Source organism: Schistosoma haematobium, chromosome ZW (assembly GCF_000699445.3).
Source record: "Schistosoma haematobium chromosome ZW, whole genome shotgun sequence".
Classification (NCBI taxonomy): domain Eukaryota; kingdom Metazoa; phylum Platyhelminthes; class Trematoda; order Strigeidida; family Schistosomatidae; genus Schistosoma; species Schistosoma haematobium.
This window is the reverse complement of record NC_067195.1, coordinates 7,924,730-7,946,567: the sequence shown is the minus strand read 5'-3', so window position 1 is coordinate 7,946,567 and position 21,838 is coordinate 7,924,730. Positions and strand designations below refer to the sequence as shown.

The window sequence follows — 21,838 nt, the reverse complement described above, 5'->3', positions numbered from 1 at the left end:
AAATATTTTAAACTGAATAAACAGAAAATGTGCAGAATACAAACTGACCACAACAAAAGTACCACACTTAACATAAAACCATAGTGTTCTAAGCTATTCATTGTACCTCATTTTTATTTACATATTACGGATATATCAAGAAATTATTTATCAACTTGTGAATAAGATTTTTACTGACCCGAGATCTGACTCCAGGTAGATCATTTGCTGCATGTCATCGAAATATATATGTAAGCTACCTTCGTATATAATTGTTGACTTAATTCGCGTTAGTGAATAACGGAATCAAATAAGACAAATACTAGAATGAATTTCGAATATGTATATTTCACACAGTCATAGATCCTGATAGACGATCAAGGAAACGAAGCAAAGAAAGCGAAAATGACAATGCGAAAAGATGCGCGATGGAGAAGGAGTGTGAGCCAACTTGATTTAGCCAACAGTGAATCAATACTTATCGTCGAACAAAACGTTACAGACACATAATGAATAAAGTAAGCAGATAGCATGCATACGATCATATAAAACACAATCAGGATTAATAAGCGAATAAGTGACAGTGTAAAAATGTGAATTGAGAAGAATGAACCTAGCAATTAATTATGATTTTCAACCTGTCATATTCAAGAAGAAACATTTTTGAGTGTAATTATCACATTGTTATGCTTACTACATGTGTTATTCTCTGATTTCTCACATCCTTTTTATAGGTGTGGAAACGTTTCGATAAAGATAGAAGTGGATATATTGAAGCTGATGAATTGAAAGTAAGTGATCAATATGTTTTAATAGTTGAATTCATGAGTCGATCTAAGATAGACCACCAGTGAAAACCTGTCAGCACTGGATGGCTGTTTCATCCTAGCAAGTGACACCTCAGCAATACGCGTTCATGACTCCGCACAAAGGATTAAAACCTAGAACTTTCGGTCTCGCGCGTATACGCTTAACTTCTAGCCTACTTAGCCGGCATCCATAAATCCAATATAGTAACCTATTATTCATTTAATTAATTATTAAAGATGAAAATTATTTTCAAAATACTTACTTGGTCAATTTTCAATCATTACAACTAAATATCCTGAATGAATTCATTGAATGGTTACTTGATTCTTTTCATTTGTTTTAAGATACATAAAGTGTGTGAACGAATCAAATGTTTAATGAAATATAACACATAATATAGAATTATTATGGTGTAGGAGTAGGTTGTAAGAAAGTTAGGGGCGGTCAGGCCAAAACGTGGTGCAAATTCATGAAGTCATTGACAAGTGAATTGAGCCACGTCGGTAGGTGTAGACTAACTGGTTGGGATCCACGACACGATAGCAACCGATGGTTAGAAACGTTGGATGACATGGCTCAAAATCATTTGCAATGGCTCAGGTGCATCCACTCTTTGTGTTCTCCCGAATTCTAATCTTTTGAAGTCTCCACGTCGCTCATTTTTTCTCTTTTTCGAAATTCATTTCACTGGATTATACTCCTTGAATAACATCAAACCCTAATGTTTCCGATTACTGCTTATGCTCTTACCACCCCTACCACTATGGGATTTGAATGGACAACTGCACCTCTGTGGCAATATGGTATATCAACTCCAACTGATGTACGTACGTACGAAGGTCTACGTTGTTACTGACTGACTGACTTTAGATAATTCTATTGAAGTTATATTCCTTATCTATGTAACAATTGTACGTAACTTGTGGAAAATTATCTGAAGTGAAGAATTCTGGTTCTCTTCTATATGACAAGAGCATCGAAAATAACACACTTCATTTGTGCAAACAGATGTATTAAATGATCTTATTCAAGATGTATGTGATTTAGTAATGATTTTAAGGTTTCAAGTACTATATCATGTGTTACATGCCTAATCACACGATCATTTTTTTGTGATATCTAAATCAATTACATAGTTTACATCTAGTTCATATTTATAAGTCATTATGTCTTCAACAACTTATGTAATCATTTGTCTTCTATGTGTTTTCAACATTACGAAGGACCTGTACGGATATTAAATTTTAGTTGATACTGATATTGACTTTGACAGACAAACTACTAGCATGAAAGGCCTAGTTGCCTATTACCTTATATTTTTGTCTTCATATCAATCTTTTGTTACTTCTAATGTCATTCAAAGTAGTATATGTTATGTGAATAACTAGAAACTCTATCATTTACTTAGAATTCATAAGAATATAATTTCTTTTTTATAAGCAACTTGACTAGAAAATATTTCATTGCATGCATACAATGGTAGATATCTTTATACATCATGTTATGAGAGTACATTAATCTCTATAAAATAAATATAACTTTTTGAGACTAAAATTTATGGACGACCATTGAGCGACATTAAAGTGACCATGAACATGTCTACCTACTTCCTAGTGTTAAATGAGGGTTATAAACCAGTGTAAGGAATTAGTATTTTGATTTACAATTGATGGTTACGGTTAGGGTTTTCATTGCGAACTAACATAAGCTGTAATATCAAAACGCTATTTAACCGAATGGATGAATGAATTCCATGACCAAAATCTATAACCTGTCATCGTAAATCTGATTGGTTCGTCCATAAATTATAGTCTCGCTACCTTGATCCTATACAATGATGAATCAGTAACTGTTCAACTGTAATTAATTTTAAAAATCTTAAAAATTAGACTATTATCAGAAGGGGTTTTGTGGAGATTTTAGTAATTTCAATAGTTAAAATCGTGGATGCGCACTGCTGAGGAGTTCCATATTAGGACGAAACGGCCGTCCAGTGCTTCTAGGTTTTCCATAGTGGTCTAGCTCTAATTGACGCTCGGATAAAGGAAGGGGGCCGAGCATGGGGTTGGCTATCCCATCTTGTAGAAAACTAATTCACTAGAAAAACGCTAACCAGGAAAAAAATAATTCAAACCATTTTTCAAACCATAGCTTAATAAAATAGTTATATCTAACAAATTAGAAACATTTATCAATTCCATGGATATAGTTTTAAAACTAATACTATGCTACAGACTAAAACAAGGTAACTGTCACTTATCCGTCAGCTAAATCAACTACAATGTTTTTTCTCTTATTCGTAAAGATTGACGTTTCCTAAATGAATTTTTACAAATTTAGATATTGATGTTTTATCCCAGAGTAGGTTAGTGTATCTTCTTCATAAACCTTATTCGACTGATATTGATTTCTAGAGAAAACGAGTTTCATTTACAATAAAATTAGCCTGAAATCATAAATATCTTATTTAGTATAGTAAACGTGAATAGATTAATATTTTCATTATTATTTAAGAAGCAAGATAACCATAACTAAAGGTGGATGGTGGTTAGCAATGGAATCCAGCGTTTCGTCCTGTTTTAGACTCATCAGGTGGATGTACCTTTATACCAAAGTTGATGTTCACTCAGGGATTCAAACCTAGTACCGTTCACTTCAAACATCATCGCGTTATCCATTTAACTACTGAGTCCTGATAGCCACTAGCTTGTGCAATGGGATGAATTATAAACTCATTTTGTATTGTTTGTTTGAATCTCCCTAATGATGTTTAAGACTGCAATTGATCAGTCTCTTGTTGGTATATGTGCATCCAGTGAGGATTACCTCGATATTGACTTAAGCCACAAGCTTTATAAGTAATGAGAAGATATAAGCAAACAATACCAAGTGAATTTAAAATAACCATAAATTAAAAAAAATCGGGTGATCGTAAGAAAACTTTAACACAATTTAGAAAATACTTTTCAACCAGGTGAAAATTGACTAAATTATTTTGTTGACTTATTTAGTTTACAAATCTACAAAAATAATGCCCAAATATAAAGGGAAAAAACACTTTTTGAGTTATTGTAACTATCAACTTCCGTTGTTAGGTTAGTTTATAATAAGAAAGATTGATTTAGCAAAGAATTCTCTTTCCGGCTCCAACATGATTTCCTGGAATTCTAGTTAGAAGCCTTGACTAGTAAAGTCCAATCCATGTCGGGTAGAGACAGGTATCTATCTGAGACAATGGATGAACGAAATTCATGGATCGATGGAATTTAGACATTAACATCTTTAGATCCCGGCTCAGTGGTCTAGAGGCTAAGCATCCACATACGAGGTCAAGGCCCAAGGATACTTACTGCTGACGAGTCCCGTACTAGGACAAAACTGCTGTCCAATACTTCCGGGTTTTCAATGGTGGTCTTACATCAATCGATTTATGATGTCCATCAAAAACTTAACAATCTCCACAACATCATACTGATTATAATTCATTTTCATACTTGTACAATCGCAACTATGCATACTTGTTTTTCAAGATGATAATTACAATAATAATGATAATGAACTTCCGCCTATTTTTTGCCACACCAGGTTAGTTTCTAACGGGAAAATCTTAATGATTTCTTTGGTTTAGCTTATCCAGCAGAAAGTGGAAATCATTCAACTTGAAAGTATATCCAAATGAAAATTTGGAATTATAGTAGTTGAATTCATGAGTCGATCTAAGCTAGACCACTGTGGAGAACCTGGAAGCACTGGACAGCCGTTTCGTCCTAGTATAGGACTCCTCGGCAGCAAAGTTCCGTACTAGAACGAAAAGGCCGCTCAGTGATTCCGCGTTTTCAATAATGGTCCAATACACGAATTCAACTATTGACATTACTACAATCACCACAAATCCCCATTCTGATAATCTGGAGTTGAACAACACACAAATTCGACCTTTCAAGATACATTTCATATTAAAAGCTAAATGTATGATAGAGCCATTCAATCTAATTATTTAATTAAGTATTTTGAAGAGTTTTATACTGTTAATCTGACATAGGCTGGATAATAAACAGCATTAGCTCATAAGCAAAGATGGATGATGACTAGCAGCGGAATCCAAGACGCGCGTTAGCTCATTTTACTAGTAAACACAAAAAAGTTGCATTACACAACTTATTATATCATAAATGAGTATTAATTGAAAATAAAAAATAATAACAAAACAGATGTCGACTTCTTTTTAGCTTTTTTTCGATGAAGTTTTGTTCTCCGAGTTGAATGGTATAGTCATAGATCTTTCATCCTTCTTCTGAACGACATCATCAGAAGCTAAAAATCTTCTTCAGCATCTTACTTCTTCCTAGTTTTAAATGATAAATATTGAACGACTAGTTTGCTACAACACTGTTTCACAGTTTTCGTCAACAGCATAGTAAGTAATATAAGATTTGAAAATGGTGGTCGAAAGCACTTGCTGAGGGTCAAAGAAAAAAGATTATTACAAGATAACTAAACCATAGAAACAAGTATTTCACCAGAATTTATCAAATTTTCAACCGTATATGTGTTATAATGTCTGGCCTGTGTCCTATTAGTGCATAACGTGATGATACCGCCAACTACAGAACAGTGAATTATCGATCGAACCAAATGGCGCATAAAACAAGTACAAGCGGTCTAGAATCCTTATAGTTCCTGCTTCCTACCTAATCCTGCCTGTTAAGTCCCGAACACAAATCTCAGCCTCTGCAATATAAATCATGTATTTCAAACATACTGGGTTTATATGTAAACCAAACAGATCACATCTCACTACAAAATAAAAAACAACACTTGTACAATATTTAGCCAAATGTGGCTGTGAATTTGGGAGACTGTAATTGATAGACTGGGTATAACTCAAGAATGTTAAATCGTAGAATAACAGTTTATGGGTCAAAATAAAGCTCGTAATAAGAGGAACACGAATATGACAAGTTTAGTTACTTAACAACTGTACGATAAAAATACACGCATAGTATTTGTCCATAACTTGGTACCAAAAGTTACCATTCATTATTCTCATCGGGATATCACAATATGTTAGATAGTTCGATGCCAGTTTACTATAAAGTTTATCTATGTTATGCGCCAATGAGAATCATAATTCAGTCAGTCAATTGTAATATGTACTAAATAACTTAAATATATAGACACACTATTGTGAAAAGTACTGATTACATTATTATCATCTTAAAGATATAGAAAATTTCTAAACACATCACTGTACAAAGTTTTATATCGGAAAAGCTTAAAAAACCTTTGATTCTCTAAAGTTAATATTGGTGTTTAAATAAACGTCATATTTACTAACCACTATCATCGTCTTATTATGAATCTATGATCTGAATATCCAATTGTTTTAATTCTTAATACATTCAAATGAAAAGTATTTCGGTAACATTATGCTACGTGCTATTTATGTCGACATAAGTGGTACATAACCCTAGTCAAGAACAGAATGTCTGGTGGTTGAAGGTTGAATATATCAACGAGGGAAAAACATAAACAGAAAGCAATTGGTATGGTACTACAGAAACAATCAAATCTGAGACAATTGATGAACAATTTCTGAATGAATTATTGGAATATGGTTTTTCTATTTTACCAAGTAACTCTGTATATTTTGTGCTAGACATCGATTGTCCTCACCTGTGTTCCCCGTCACTACAACATCACTGTGTAGCAAGTATTAGCTAAACTATAGTATCTCCTGACTTGCTTGACTAGCCTGATACAAATACGCAAACTTCATAGTTTTAAATGCCTTCAATTCATTTCTCAATAATAAACCATGAGTGATGTAGGGTAATGTGCATCATGTGAGAACGAATCCTGATGGTATTAATCAGCGTCTGTCGCATTGTTACAGTGCACCAACACATTTTTAAGTAAGAATCTTCTAGTTTCAAACCCTTAATTCAATCAGCTTATTCAATTATACTTCTAACTTACTAGACTTATCCCTATGATATTCCTTCACGTTCCTTGATCAGTCCTGAAAAAAAAGCTGTATAAACAATGCAACGTAAGAAGACTATCTAGAGTAGATTAAAAAATATGATCAGAGACGATGAAAATGCGAGTGATGTATTTTAACGCTTACGATGTAGTGTATTTATGACAATGAGAATGATTCCATAATGAAATTCTTACAATCACTTGAATATAAAATCTATACAATCCAAATTATGTGTTAACTATAATATGCTATTTAACCTGTAATATATATTGATCTATTTTCTGTAGTCATTTCTTCTACACTTATTGAAAGAAGCGAAACCGGAAACTAATATTGAAGAAGGAAAATTAATTGAGTATACTTCATCCATCGTAAGTTGATTTCTTCTTTTTTTTTTGGGGGGGGGTCCATATTTTCTGTTAATAATATACCACTCTTTGATATTCTATTGGTTATAGTTTTATTCATTTTATATGAAATGAATGTAAAATAAAAGTACAATTATAAAAATATTGTCATACAACTCATATCGTTTTTTTATAAAATTGAGAGAATGAAAAGTGAATGTTTGACGTTTTAATCAGGTTGGTGGATATGGAGGGTCCACCTAGGGGAGTTAGAAAACCCTGATTCCAAACCAATGGTGCACATGGGCCCCAGGGTTAGGGTTAAATCTTCATTCTCTGTACCAACAACCTTCAGGTCACGAGTCGAACAATTAATTTCACGAACATTACGTAATCATCGTAGACGGATTGAATTAAAACATTTTGACTATTAGACTAAACCATGCTTTTAAATATCATCAAATGATCTAGAAGTTTGAAAGGATTTTCCAATTACAAAAAATACCTGAGTAATCACATATGAATTAGCTGAAAGAAATTAAAAAATTCATCATTTATTCAATAAATTTAGGCTTCAATTAGGTCACTGAGATTAATTTAGTTATTCAACATGTTGGTAAACAATTATGGTATTTTAATTCTACACATTTAATGGTAATAAAATTAACCCAAATTAACTTTACATTATTCAGTCGATAAAAAAATTAATGTCTAACCTTAACCAATCCACGAAATCGCGTGAACATCCTCCATTGTACTGAGTTAGATATCTGTCTCTACGCGACACGGATTAGCTCCACTAGTCACGGTTTCTCACTAGAACTTCGAGAATTCCCTCATGAATCTAGTCACTAGTGAGCACATGGTAATTATCAGTATAGAGTTGTGGAAATTATTAAGTTATTGGTTGATATCATGAAACGATCGATGTTAAATCACCATTGAAAACATGGAAGAACTGGACGACCGTTTCGTCCTATTGTGGAACCCCTCAGCAGTGTGCATCCATGGTCCCGTTTGCGGGACTCAAACCCAGGGTTTTCAGTCTCGCGTGAGAACGCCCAATCCCTGTGTTAATGTCTAACCTCAACTATTCCACAATGCACACTGATGAGGAGTCCCACAATAGGATGAAACGGCCGTCCAGTGCTTCCAGGTTTTCAACGGTGACCTGAAATAGATTGTTTCGTGACTTCAATTAATTGCTTAATAATCTCCACGACCCTATACTGATAAAAAAATTATAATGTTCACTCATATATCTAACTAACTAAACATACTGAGACAGAACTACGTTTTTGATAAGTAAACTACTGTAAAGATTTTTATGTGAAAACATTTACATTTGCCTAAAGTATATTTTGTGATTAATATCACGGACTGATTTCAGCAGAACAGCCATTAGAGCCCATGAGTTAGTAGACAGCTGTTTTGATCTAGAATAGGATTACTGGATATTGGCTAAACGGTCTAACTGTCAGGAACTTGAGTGGAACCTAAGGTCATTTGTTCAATCCTTAGTGGTATAGTTATGGATTTACATTACTGAAGTGTTCTGTGGAATGACAAAATAGTTGTTTAATGCTTCGTGATTTTCAACGGTTTTTTCAACAACAATTAAATCACGGCGCTAACGATGATATACAACTACCTCCCTAAACCACTTACAATAGATAAACATTTTAAAAGAAAAATGAAGTATTCATATTTGTTAGGAATATTTTCTACTTAGGCATAAAATAACGAAACTTTAAAATGAAGAACCTAATGAAAGCTTGTGTTAGGTCACATAGAATTTGAATAAAGATATCTGACGTAATTTGAATAACCTTAGGAAAAATCTATTATCTGTTTAACTTATGTTACTTCGGTGAGACTATAATTTATGGACGAACATTGAGCGACGCTAAAGTTACCTTAAGAAGATCCACCTACTAACTAGGACTAAATGAGGGTTATAAAGCAGTTTCGAGAATAAGGATTTACAGTCGATGGTTAGGGTTACGAATTAGATTTATGGTTGTCATCACGAATTGACATAAGTTAAAATCTCAAAACGCTCTTTAACTAAATGTAAGAATGAATTTCCCGCCCAAATCTATGACCTACTATCTTAAATCTGATTGGTTCGTCCATAACTTATAGTCTCGCCAAAATCTGTTAATTAATTTGAAAAATTATAAAATCTTACTCTGAAGATATTCATTTAATGATTCTTACTTCTAACAATTAAATAAATCCATTCTGACAATCAGATGTTCATAGATTTAATTCTATGTAAAAGATTGATCAACCGTCAGTCAGACATCATCACTATAGAGACTGATAAAGATATAAGTTATCTTAGACTACTAGTAAATCACACGACAAGATGAAATTGACGAGACGAATTACTAAAAAAGATCGAAATTAGGTAGTATTAATCATAGTGAGAACCAGTGAACATTTGGAACACGGTTTGAAAAAGTAAAGTGAGAATGTATATATGATCATACTAAATTTTTGACATTCACCTTATAAGCAAATCATTGAATGAAAAGGTTTTCATTTATTTATTGTATTCTAAAAACGTTTACATTGGAATTCAAGATTTGGTCAAGGTTAATGAATGAATGCTCCTGTGCTATTGTGAACGATTGTGAGTTGAAAAAGTATTCATAAAAGTGCATATCGAATTATTTAAAAGAAGAAAACAGGACAGTGAAAAAAACATGAACTAACAATGCACTAATTACAGTATATACATTTAAAAGTCACTTTGTATTGTTTATTTGAATCTTCCCATTGATCTTCATGACTGCAATTGATCAGTCTTTTATTGATATATGTAAATCCTATGTGGATTGCCCCGATATTGCCTTGATTTACATGCATTATAAGCTTGAATAGATGATGACTAGTAGTGGAATCCAGTTTGATGCACGTTTCTTCCTATTTGGGACTGGTCAGCTTGATGTATCTGCATCACAGAGTTGATGTTAACTCAGGGCCTCGAATCCAGTAATTACTCATAAAAGTATTTGATAGTAGTTAATGTTGTGGTAACAGAAATTAAAGACTATTTAGTTATCAAAATTACAAGTTAAAACAGTTTGGTTTTGAATATTTATTTGTATAGTATAGCACAGTTTACTAGATGATATTATAGCAACTTACAATCAATTTTGTTTATGGTTAATTTTGTCGAACACTTTTATTAACTTATTTGACAGACATTGTTATTCGCATAGTAACAATTCACTCATTTCTTTCTTTTATTATCATCATTATTATGTTTGTGTAAACGTGTAGGCTTGATCAGATGTGACAGCCTATGCACATATATCTCTCTAGATTAAATGTTGATATTGACTATAAATTCACCTCTGTATTCGTTCTCTCGCTCACACACGTAGTAGCCTCTCTGCTGCAAATTAGTTCGTTATGCTTGTAACTTTATTATACGTTTTATTCACTAATAAACTGTAGTCACCGCTTCTTATTATTTCCTGAATTCAAACACCGTTTGAGGATTTATATACTACTGATTATCATGGGGATTGATTAACGAAACTAAGCCACTACAATCTAACATGATGATACATAACACATTGTAGAAATTTTTTAAAATTCTTTAATAAAGGCAGAAAAAACTTGTTGGATTTAAATTGTTCTGAAGTTCGTCATTATTCTTTTCATTTCATTTTGTAAAGCTCCAGTTATTCGATCAAAATAAAGATGGTAAACTTCAACTCAGTGAAATGGCAAGGTAAAGTTTGTTTCAAATATATATTAAATATTAATAGGTATGAATACATATATCAATACATATACTTACTGCCTTATAGTGATGGGGGTGTTGTTTACAAAACTCAGAGGACAAAAAGCGAACGTCCAATGCTTTAACCGAATTGGTGGACACGGAGAGTACACCTAGCGGAGTTGGAAAACCTTGATTTCAAGCCAATCGTGCAAATGGGCTCCAGGATCCGAAGGAAACAAATGGCGTATGAACCAATTATTGGTTACCGGCTACCACTGCCTTGTGGATTAGACCTTTAGGTCTAAGGCTCCTTGTATGCCCCCCTCCTAAGGAAACCACGTGCTTTGGTCTGGTCACCAAGGCAGTATAACCGCCCACACACAAATGAAGTGGCATGTGTGGCGCATATGTTTTCGGTGCCCCTTAGTACTAATATTTATGTGTTTAAATAAATAAATAAAATAAATAATAATATGAATTCTGTTTACCGATTCTATTTTCATCTTGTATTTGATATTACTGACAATCCTTGATACAGGGATTCAGTCAAAATAATATATGAATTGTATTGTTTCAAAATATATAACCTTATCTCTCCTAAGTGGTATCATTCCTTTTGTAGTGTAATAATCGATTCAGTTTATCATTGTATATTCTCTAATCATTACTTTGAAGAAAAAAACATAGTTGTTAGTTGTATTTTGTCAGATAAATATTGCTTATTGAACTTTAGTGATCAACTTACGATTAAGTCGCTAGACTACACAACTCGACTTTTTTATATGATATGTTTCATAGTAGACAGACCAAGGTAATGATTAGAAATCTTTGAAAATCCATCTTGTAATGGCTAACCTACGTGAATGATTCATGTAGAGGCCTATCCTGATTATACTTTACAGAATGATATTAAAATCATATTGGACGCTATGGTATGAAAACAGTGAATATTATTATTATTATTATCATCAAAAAATCGGTTTGTGGAGATTGTAGTAATTTCAATAGTTGAGATCATGAGTCAATTGATACTAGACCATCATACAAAACCTAGAAGCACTGGAAGGCCGTTTCGTCCCATTGTTGGGCTCCTCAGTTGAAGTTAGACATTAACACCGTTAGATGCCGGCCCGGTGGTCTGATGGTTAAGAGTTCGCGCGCGAGACTGACAGGTCGTGGGTTTGAATCTCGCGGGGCGGGGTCCTAGACTCGCACTGCTGAGGAGCCCCAAAATAGGACGAAACGGTCGTTCAGTCCTTCCAGGTTTTCCGTGGTGGTCTAGCTTTAATTGGCTCATGGTCCCAACAACTGGAATTACTATTATTATTATTACTATTAAGTAGAGTATGCTTTCCTATTTACTACAGTTAGAAGCAAGATGTTGTTCAAACTGACATTGTTTATTTATAATGTAAATGTTATTTATATCATAATAATAATCATCATCAACCATTATTTTCAATAATTCCAACTCTTTTTAGACTACTTCCTGTTAAAGAGAATTATTTATGCAGACCAATTTTCAAGGTAATCTTAATCAAACTCTTATGATTATATTATAATACTGTAGTAATATACATTTTGAGGTGGATAATGTAAATCAAGATATCTTCTTCTCATTGACACAAGCCAATACAATGCCTAAAAGGAAATGAATAGTATAAAGCACAAATGACAAACTGTAATTTTAATCTATTTAAACTGTTGGATCAATATGGAACATTCTTTCTCTCATGTTATGATACAAAGGATTTATAAGTAGTATAACTGTTATAGCTTGTGCCCTGTGTCCTGTTAACACATAAAGTAATGATACTGCCAATTAGAGAACAGTGATTTATCGACCAGACCAGTGACGCATAAAACCCACACGAGCAGTCTAGAGACCTTATCGGTCCTACTTACTGCCTAGCCCTGCCTGTTAAGTCCAGAACACAAATCTCAGCCTCTGCAATATGAATCATGTATTTCAGACATACTGGGTTTATATATAAACCCAACAGACCACATCGTACCAATAAAATAGGAAACAACATTTGTACAAAACTTAACCAATAGTAGATGTGAATGTGGGAGATAATAATTGATAGACCAGGCATAACTCAAGAATGGTTAATCGTATATCAATAGTTCATAGGTTAAAATAAAGCTCGTAATAAGAGGAACACGAATATGACAAGTTTAGTTACTTAACAATTATACGATAAAAATGTATGTATAATGTTAATCCAGAAATAGATCCCAACAGTTATCATTCATTATTCTCATCAGCATATAACAATAATAAATTAATATTGTATTTTCTTGAGTAGAATAATGGAATGAATATATTACTTAACTAATTTTAGTAAATAACAAGTAACCTATACATCTATAATCTTTGAAGAATTTCTTGAAATATATATTTCAGCTTAAAATGCTATTATAACTTGTGACCGCCGATTAGAGAGTAGTGACTTATCGATCGGATCAATGACGCGTAAACCCGTATAAGCAGCCTAGAGTTCTGATTGGTTCTGCTTCCTGTCTAGCCCAGCCATTTAAGTCCAGAACGCCAATCTCAGCCTCTGCAATATGAATCATTATATTTCAAACATACTGAGTTTATATACCAATCAAACAGACCACAACATACCATAAAATAGAAAATAACATTTGTACAAGATTTGACCAAATGTGGCTGTGAATGTGGGAGGCAGTGACTAATAGACAGGGCATAATTCAAGAGTGGTAAAACGTATAATAATAGTTTATAAATCAAAATAAAGCCTATAATAAGAGGAATATGAATAGTTTAGTTATTTAACAATTATACGGTAAAAACATACGTTTAGTATTGGTCCATAAATGGATCCTAAAGTTACCATTCATCATGCTTATTGGGACATAACAAATACATGTAAAATAATAAACAGAGAATCAAATTAATCATCTTCTAGACCAATTAGAAAGGTAGTAGTTAATGTAAATAACTTTGAAACCAATGAGATTTCACTAAATTAATAATGAATAAATGAGAAAATATTATATGTCATTATATATGATCTATTATTGTTTAATACAAATTGTTCTTGATTGATTTACCATGTGAATTCTCAAAGTGTACTGCTACTACTATTACTGTAGTGTGAGCTACTTATATCCACATAAGTAGTATATAACGATATTCAGACATAGAATGTATTTCAGTGGAAGATCGAGGGGGAAAGAACGAGAACGAAGAGCAGTTGGTATGAAAATGCATAAATAATGAAATCTGAGACTCTAGACTGATATTTACAAAAGGAACAGTCAAGTTTGAGACGATAGATTGATATTTCGCAAATTAACTATTTACTGCAGGGTTGTCAGATTTTAGTGAAATGTGCTGTAATTTTGTGCTAAATTACATCCGATTGTCCTCACTCGTATTCCTTTTTCACTACACTACTACTACTCCACTTTTAAATCGTTTACATAACTTGGTTTCAGAAGAACAGTAATAAAAGCTACAACTGTTAGTCAACCTATAAATTGCATTTAATTGTATGATACTTAATGGAATTCTAGAAAACAAAATTAGCTTTAAAGCAGGAAGAAGCCAGACACAATGTTTCATTTTATAGTAACAGTTTGTAGTGTCAGTTTCTATGTTAAACCCATATTCTAGCATCTGAACAGGCCAATCTATCCATTCTTCCTGAATCACGTCTTGACCTTGCCACTTGTTCGCTTATTAACCCTAACTGTTTTTACATGAGCGTATGTGTGTGTACACTTCTTATCCTATTCATCATATGTCTTTAACTTATTTTTATTTGGCTATAAATATTGATTAACGCTTGATTAAATCAAGTCGGCTAATCCACAACATGACATTTCGTTTCGCTTCCTTCTGTTGGTTGTCTGCCTTGATCAATTATTGTACTTATTTTATTCTGTTGTTCACCAACGCGATTTAAGTCGATAATTATATACGAGGATTGACGATATATATCATCTTCTTTTGTCAAACGCATAGTTGAAACAGGTCATAAAATTGATCTTAACTCGACTTTTATGGTGTTGTACAAACTTGTAAAAGGGTGTATACTAAAGTTTATTATAGCTTTAGCTATACGAAAATTCAAACCCCGTCTGTGTATTCAAAAACAGTTTGTTCTCACCTGAAATCTACTCTGGTAATATTAACTTATTATTATCCAGAGTGATGAGGTTTCAAATTGTTTTCACATTATTTTCTTTATTATCCTTGTCTCTTCTTACCCTCCATTTCTATTCTAATTGACCTCTTATTCTTTATATATAAATGTATTTACAATTGATTGATCACTGGGTGTTGATCAATGTCATGTATGTCAGGTCCTTCTTAGTGCAAATTGAATCCTATCGACCAAGTTACAATATGGTCACTAGTCTAGTTGACTCGACATTACGTGCACTATGTTGAGATAAGATGGCGGTTAACTATCTCCAACCACCATCTTATATATAAATGTTCTTAACAAGTATGTGTGATCAGATTGCTTGAAATGTATTGAGTTAATATTGACATCACATAGTTCTAATAATGTTCGTCTTTTTATTACACTATGGAAATTAATCAAAGGGATTAATTGCTTTATATTTATTTTTGTTATAGAATGCTTCGAAAATTACATCAGCTGATATTGATCGAGCATTTTCACTTTATGATCTTGTAAGTAAAATATTTGTTTTATTCATTTAGTTACACAGTGGTATACGATGAACTCTCCTGATCCATGATAACTATTTTGAATTATAATTTAAAGATATCACAGTGATCGCTATAAATTTCAAGTACTCAGTTCGAAGTAAACGGTCTACATTTCAAGCATTAATCTATTCATGAAATAGAATAATAATTATCCAAGACTGTTGATGACGTTTGTCTTACACTAGACATTGTTGAACTCTGTTTATCATGGCTTTCGACTAGAAATTTAACGCTTCAGTGCTAGTTATTATCAGGTAAGGGTTTGTTGTTAATTAAAATCATCAAATCCATCGTACATTAACTAGTGACCATCATTGTTCTAATTTAAGCTCATAAAAAGTGCAGAATGGTACTATTACATTGAAATGGGTTTAGATAATCGTTACTTATGACGACTGACTTACTAATAATGTCATTGGTGATTATTGTTCTATGATTTCTCAACTCATAATCGCTTTGATCATTAACAGATATGAATATTCTAGAGTTTAATCCTTTATGAGATCGTTTCGACGAACAGCTAAGAATGAAATAACTATCCTTAAAATTTTCATAATCAGTGAATTTATCATCTAATTAGATTGTTTTTTATCTTTTTATGTTTGTTAAAGAAATCTCAACTGATCAATCATTTACTGATGACTTTTAATTTTAAATTATATAACGTTATAAATCAATGTCAAGTGTACAAATAACTGATCATTAAAAAGTGATCCGTGTTATGTTGTTTGTCTAGTAATTTATTACTGGTTGAATTCTGTAGATCAATGTACATTATTACTCTCTAGTCTAAGTGACTCAGAATCGCATGCACTCACTCACTTACGCCAGTTACTTCTCGTGGAGGAGTATGGGCCGCCCACCAGCACTCTCCATCCAACCCTGTTCTGGGCATTCCTTTCCAACTCTTTCCAGTTGTTATTCATCCTTCTCATGTCTGCTTCTATTTCCCGACGTACTGTGTTCTTTGGCCTTCCTCTTTTCCATTTTCCTTCGGGATCCCAAGTTAGGGTTTTCCTCGTGATGCAGTTTGGTGATTTCCATGCATGCACCATAATGAGATAAATAAATGCTTGAACGTAGGAAACATAAGGACCCTAAAAGAAGGTTTCCTGCAATCTAGTACTTGTTAGCTAGATTCACCAATAATCTTGAAAGTCTTGGTGATAGATGAGACTACAATTACCGCAGAGATACCTTCCTAATAAGTACCAACGAACATGATACGTGAATATAAAGCTTTATAGCAACTACAATTGAAGAACATATAGAACTCAAAACAACTTTCAAACAATATCAAAGTCAGAATCTTCAATACGAACGTCAAGACAGTTCTACTGCACGGAGATGAAACTTGGAAAACTACTACAACCATCGTCAAGAAGGTTAGAGTGTTTATAAATAGTTGTCTACGCAAGTTACCTAACATTCATTGGCCGGATACCATTAGCAACAGTCTACTGTGGGAGAGAACAAACCAGCTTCTAGCTGAGGAGTTAATTAGAAAAAGACGATGGAAATAGATAAGACATACATTGTGGAAATCATCAAAATGCATCGCAAGACAAGCCCTAACTTGGAATCCTGAAGGGACGCAGAAAAGAGGAAGGCCAAAGAACACTATACGTCGGAAGATAGAAGCAGATATGAAAAGGATAAGTAACAACTAGGAAGGGCTGGAAAGGATTGCTAAGGACAGGGTTGAATGGAGAATGCTGGTGGGCGGCCTATGGTCCTCCACGAGGAGTAACAGGCGTAGGTAAGTAAGTAATTGAAAACTAGAAAGTACTGAGCGCTCGTCTCGTCCTAGTATGTTACTCTTCATCAGTACACATCTATGACCATTCATGAACGCTTAACTTGTAAACCAACGAGTCAGCATTCATTGATGTTTACACTTAACTTATAAAATTGTAGTTAAGTTAAACATAAAAATATTTCTTAATACAAATCTAAACTGATGAGGATAATTCGTTGGGGATGATCATATTTAAATATAATCCAAGCAATATCTTAATAGTTGTAAGTTAGTCTGAATATTATTTGACCCTCGTGTAATAATAAATCATATATGACAACATTTTGTATAGTAAAAGTAAGTTTTATCTTTACCAAGTAAAGCAATTAACAATATGTGGATTAGTGGAGATTGTAGCATTTTCACAGTTGAATTCACCAATCAATCTAAGCTAGACCACCATTGAAAACCTGTAATCACTGGATAGCCGTTTCGTCCTGATATGGGGCTCGGACTCAAAATCTTCTCTCTTGTGTTTTGATGCCTAACCTATAGACCACTGAGTCTGTATCCAATAGTGTTAATGTTTAACTTCAATTGATTCATGATTTCGCACAATCTTTCATCCGTTATGTCTGGTGAATAACTGTCTCTCACCCATCATGGGTTGGACTCTACTTGTCACCATTTCTCACTAGAACTTCAAGAAATCTATTTTGAAATTAGTCACTAGTAACCATATGATCATTATCAGTGTAGAGATTTGTAGAAATTGTAGTATTTTCACAGTTGAATTCAAAAGTCGATTTAAGCAATTAAGATTTTTGAATACTTTGCTTTTTTTGTTTTAACTATTGGAATAAGTGATATTTATCAACATGTATCAATGAATGATTATTATATACGTGATACAATAAATTATAATTGATATTTCGTTACATTAGGATGCAAATGGTACAATAGAAGATGAAGAATTATCAGGATTCCTTAAAGATTTATTGGAATTAGCTCAAGAAGTAAGTAGACAGAAATAACGATTCTAGATCCTAGATATGTGTATATTATGTATATATAATTTATTTGTTTAGAAAAAAAGAAATGAATCAATTTAAAGTAGAGATTTTATGTTGTCACCTGTGATTAGTAGTATTCTATCTTCTTTCTGATGTTTTATACAATCAAATGTTTATTAAGGTTCCAATTAACCAAATGAATTCATAGACTTGTATTCTTGCTTTATTTACTTACGCCTGTTACTCCCAATAGAGCATTGGCCGCCGACCAACATTCTCCAACCCACTCTGTCCTGGGCCTCCCTTTCCAGTTCTATTCAATTGTTGTTCATTCTTCTCATGTCTGTCTCCATGTCTCGGCATAATATGTTCTTTGGTCTTCCTCTCCTCCTTTGACCTTGACGATTCCATGTGAGGACTTGTCTTGTGATGCAGTTGAATGCTTTCCTCAATGTGTGTGTTCTATCCACTTCCAGCGCTTCTTCCTGATTTCTTTCTGCGCTGGGATCTGGTTTGTTCTCTCGCATAGTAGGTTGTTGCTGAAAGTGTCTGACTAACGGATCCGAAGTATTTTGCGTAGACAACTGTTAATAAACACCTGTATTTTCTGGATGATGGCTCTCGTAGTTCTCCATGTTTCTGCCCCATACAGTAGAACTGTCTTGACATTTGTATTGAAAATCCTGACCTTGATGTTGGTTGACAGACAGTTGTTTTGAGTTCCAGATGTTCCTCAGTTGTAAATATGCTTCTCTTGCTTTGCCGATCCGCGCCTTCACATCTGCATCAGATCCACCCTGTTCATCAATGATGCTGCCCAGATATGTAAAGGTTTTTACATCTTCCAAATCGTCTCCGTCAATTGTGATTGGATTGGTGCATTCTGTGTTGTATGGGAGAATCTTGCTTTTCCCTTTGTGTATGTTGAGACCTACTGCTGCTGAGACTGCTGCTACACTGGTCGTTTTCTCCTGCATTTATTATTGCGTTAGGGATAGAAGGGCCAGATCATCTGCGAAGTCTAGATCGTCCAGCTGACCAGACAAAATATGAATATCAAATTATTTCCATATTGTATAGTGTTACACATTACGGAATGATTTTACCTAGACAACCATTGAAAACCAGGAAATTATAGTCAATTATGCTTATTCCAAGAAGAAAAAACTATTTTCACCCAGATACTATTTTATAACAGTTTTTTAACAGGAAGTAATACATGTATAAACGTGTGTGCAATTTATTTCATTCAAGCACTTGTAACCTTTCATCTTATTAAATTATCGCACACATCAATTGTTGCAATGGCTACTGAGAACTAAAATGGAGACTCTAGAGGCTCTAAAAGAGCCGAAGAGTTTCCATCCAATCAGAATATAATAGAGCTTTCTAGAATAACAACGGGCCATGTTATTATTGGACAGTAGCATAACATTGGATTATAATGTTGATATAACAAACGCTAATATCTATAAATAATCCATCATTTTCTGTATTTCTTGATTCTTACCTAACAAGCACTTCTCCGGTCTTCTATCTTTTGATCTGCGATTGTGGGGATTCTATACGTCCAACTGCCGTAGTTGTATACCGTACTCTGCGTTAATCAAGTAGCGAACTTTACATCAATAAGATGGTAGATACCATTATTTATATTATTGAGTTATTTTTTATAACTCAAGATATGTTAAGGTTGTAGGCTTTTGAAATTCTAATTTCAATCAAAGAAATTTGAAAGATATGAAATCTCGAATCTAAAAATCCATGTAATCCAGGTTATGTTAATTTTTTAGGAAAGTGATATTTATTACAACACTTCTTTGAAACATTATACCTGAAAGTAAAATATCCTGGATTCCACCACTAGCCACCATCTATCTCTGCTTAAAATGTTTGTATCCTAAGACAATATCAAGGCAATCCGAACAGCATGCACATATTGCCAATAACACATTAATCGACTGCAGTCCTAATTATTAATTGAGAGGATTCAAACGATCAATAGAAAATGAGTTTAATCTGGGTTTTTTCAGTTGTTTTTTGGTGAGACTATAATTTATGGACAACCTTTGAGTGACCCTAGACTAACCTTGAAAGTATCCACCAAATAACCAGGACCAATTGAGAGTTATAAACCAGTGTGAGTAATTAGAAATATGATTTACAGTTGATGTTTAAAGCTAGGAGTTAGATTTATGGTTTTCATCACAAACTAATATCAGCTATAATGCCAAAACTCTATTTAGCCAAATAGACAAATGAATTTCGCACCAAAATCCGAGACCTGTCATTTTATATCTGATTGGTTTGTCCATAATTTATAGTTTCGCGGTTGTTTTTTTTAATTTTTTAGTCATCCGATTATATCCATAATTATTTGTTTGTTTTTTTGGTTTTATAGGATTATGATGAAGCTGATTTGGAATTTTTTAAAAAAGTCATATTAAATCAATGGGATGTAAATAATGATGGGAAAATTAATCGTGATGAATTAAAAATGATGCTTATGCAACAATCTCGTCTGTTAGGTGATAGATTATGAAAATTTATCTAATTATTTATTCATTATTATTATTCTGCAGTATTTATGTTATCCATTTTCAAACGAAAGAAACAAATTGAGGAGACAATCTCAACGAAATAAAGAAGTGTATTTCTACCTCGATGATGACTCCTCACTCTTTCCCTCTCTCTCTACCCCCCTAGTTTTTTCATTCAATAATGCAGTCATACCTTCCTTCTAATTTTCTTTTCCTTCTCTATCAATCGATCAATCATTCTCTATAGTTTATTCATGTTAACTTGCATTTTTATTTCATGAAGCCCATTTTATTGCATAATTGTTTCCGCTTATTTTAAATTTAGAAAAAACACACAAAAAATGTATCTGTATTCATAAACCTTTAATTGATTTTTCATTCATGTCATTATTATCTACAACTGTATTTTATCATTAATGAAATAGTAATAAATAACATGGCGATAATAACAATAATAATGATAATAATAATAATAATAATAATAATAATTTGAACCTTAATTCATAGTGAAGTAATGAATTACTATTTATAGTAGTATACTTTAGTTTACTAAAAGAAATCATTTGTCTTTCTGGTTCTGTAAAATTCATTATAACATTGTAACCAATTCAATAGTTATGTTTATGCAAAGATCGATAGTGGCTAGTAGTGAAATCCAGTTTATTGCGTGTGTTCTCCTATTTAGGACTCCTCAGCTGGATGTACCCGCATTGCAGAGTTGGTGTTCACTCTGAGACTTGAACCAAGTACTGTTCGCTTTAAAAGTCATTGTATGATCAACTTAGTTACTGAGTCCTAATAGCTACCAAATCGTGAAATGAGGTGAAGTTTAAATTCACTTGATATTGTTTACTTGTATCTTCCCATTGTTATTTAGGATGGAAATTGATCAGTCTCATGTTGGCATATGTAAATCTCATGCGGACTGCCTCGATATAGCCTTAAGTCATAAGCTTTTTAAGCGAA

At 33.1% G+C, this 21,838-nt stretch overlaps 1 protein-coding gene across 1 annotated transcript in view; it reads left to right on the top strand.

The window, feature by feature from the left end:
- Positions 1-20,874, top strand: part of CBP53E_1 (Calbindin-32) — a gene marked incomplete at its 3' end in the record, with an annotated part of 57,127 nt that extends 36,253 nt beyond the window's left edge. The window contains exons 5-11 of the mRNA XM_012941097.3: positions 714-770; positions 7,063-7,146; positions 10,815-10,870; positions 12,346-12,391; positions 15,486-15,542; positions 18,264-18,335; positions 20,734-20,874. Of these exons, the coding sequence (XP_012796551.2) occupies positions 714-770; positions 7,063-7,146; positions 10,815-10,870; positions 12,346-12,391; positions 15,486-15,542; positions 18,264-18,335; positions 20,734-20,874 (513 nt within the window). The remainder of the gene's footprint in view (positions 1-713; positions 771-7,062; positions 7,147-10,814; positions 10,871-12,345; positions 12,392-15,485; positions 15,543-18,263; positions 18,336-20,733) is intronic.
- Positions 20,875-21,838: the final 964 nt, after the last annotated feature.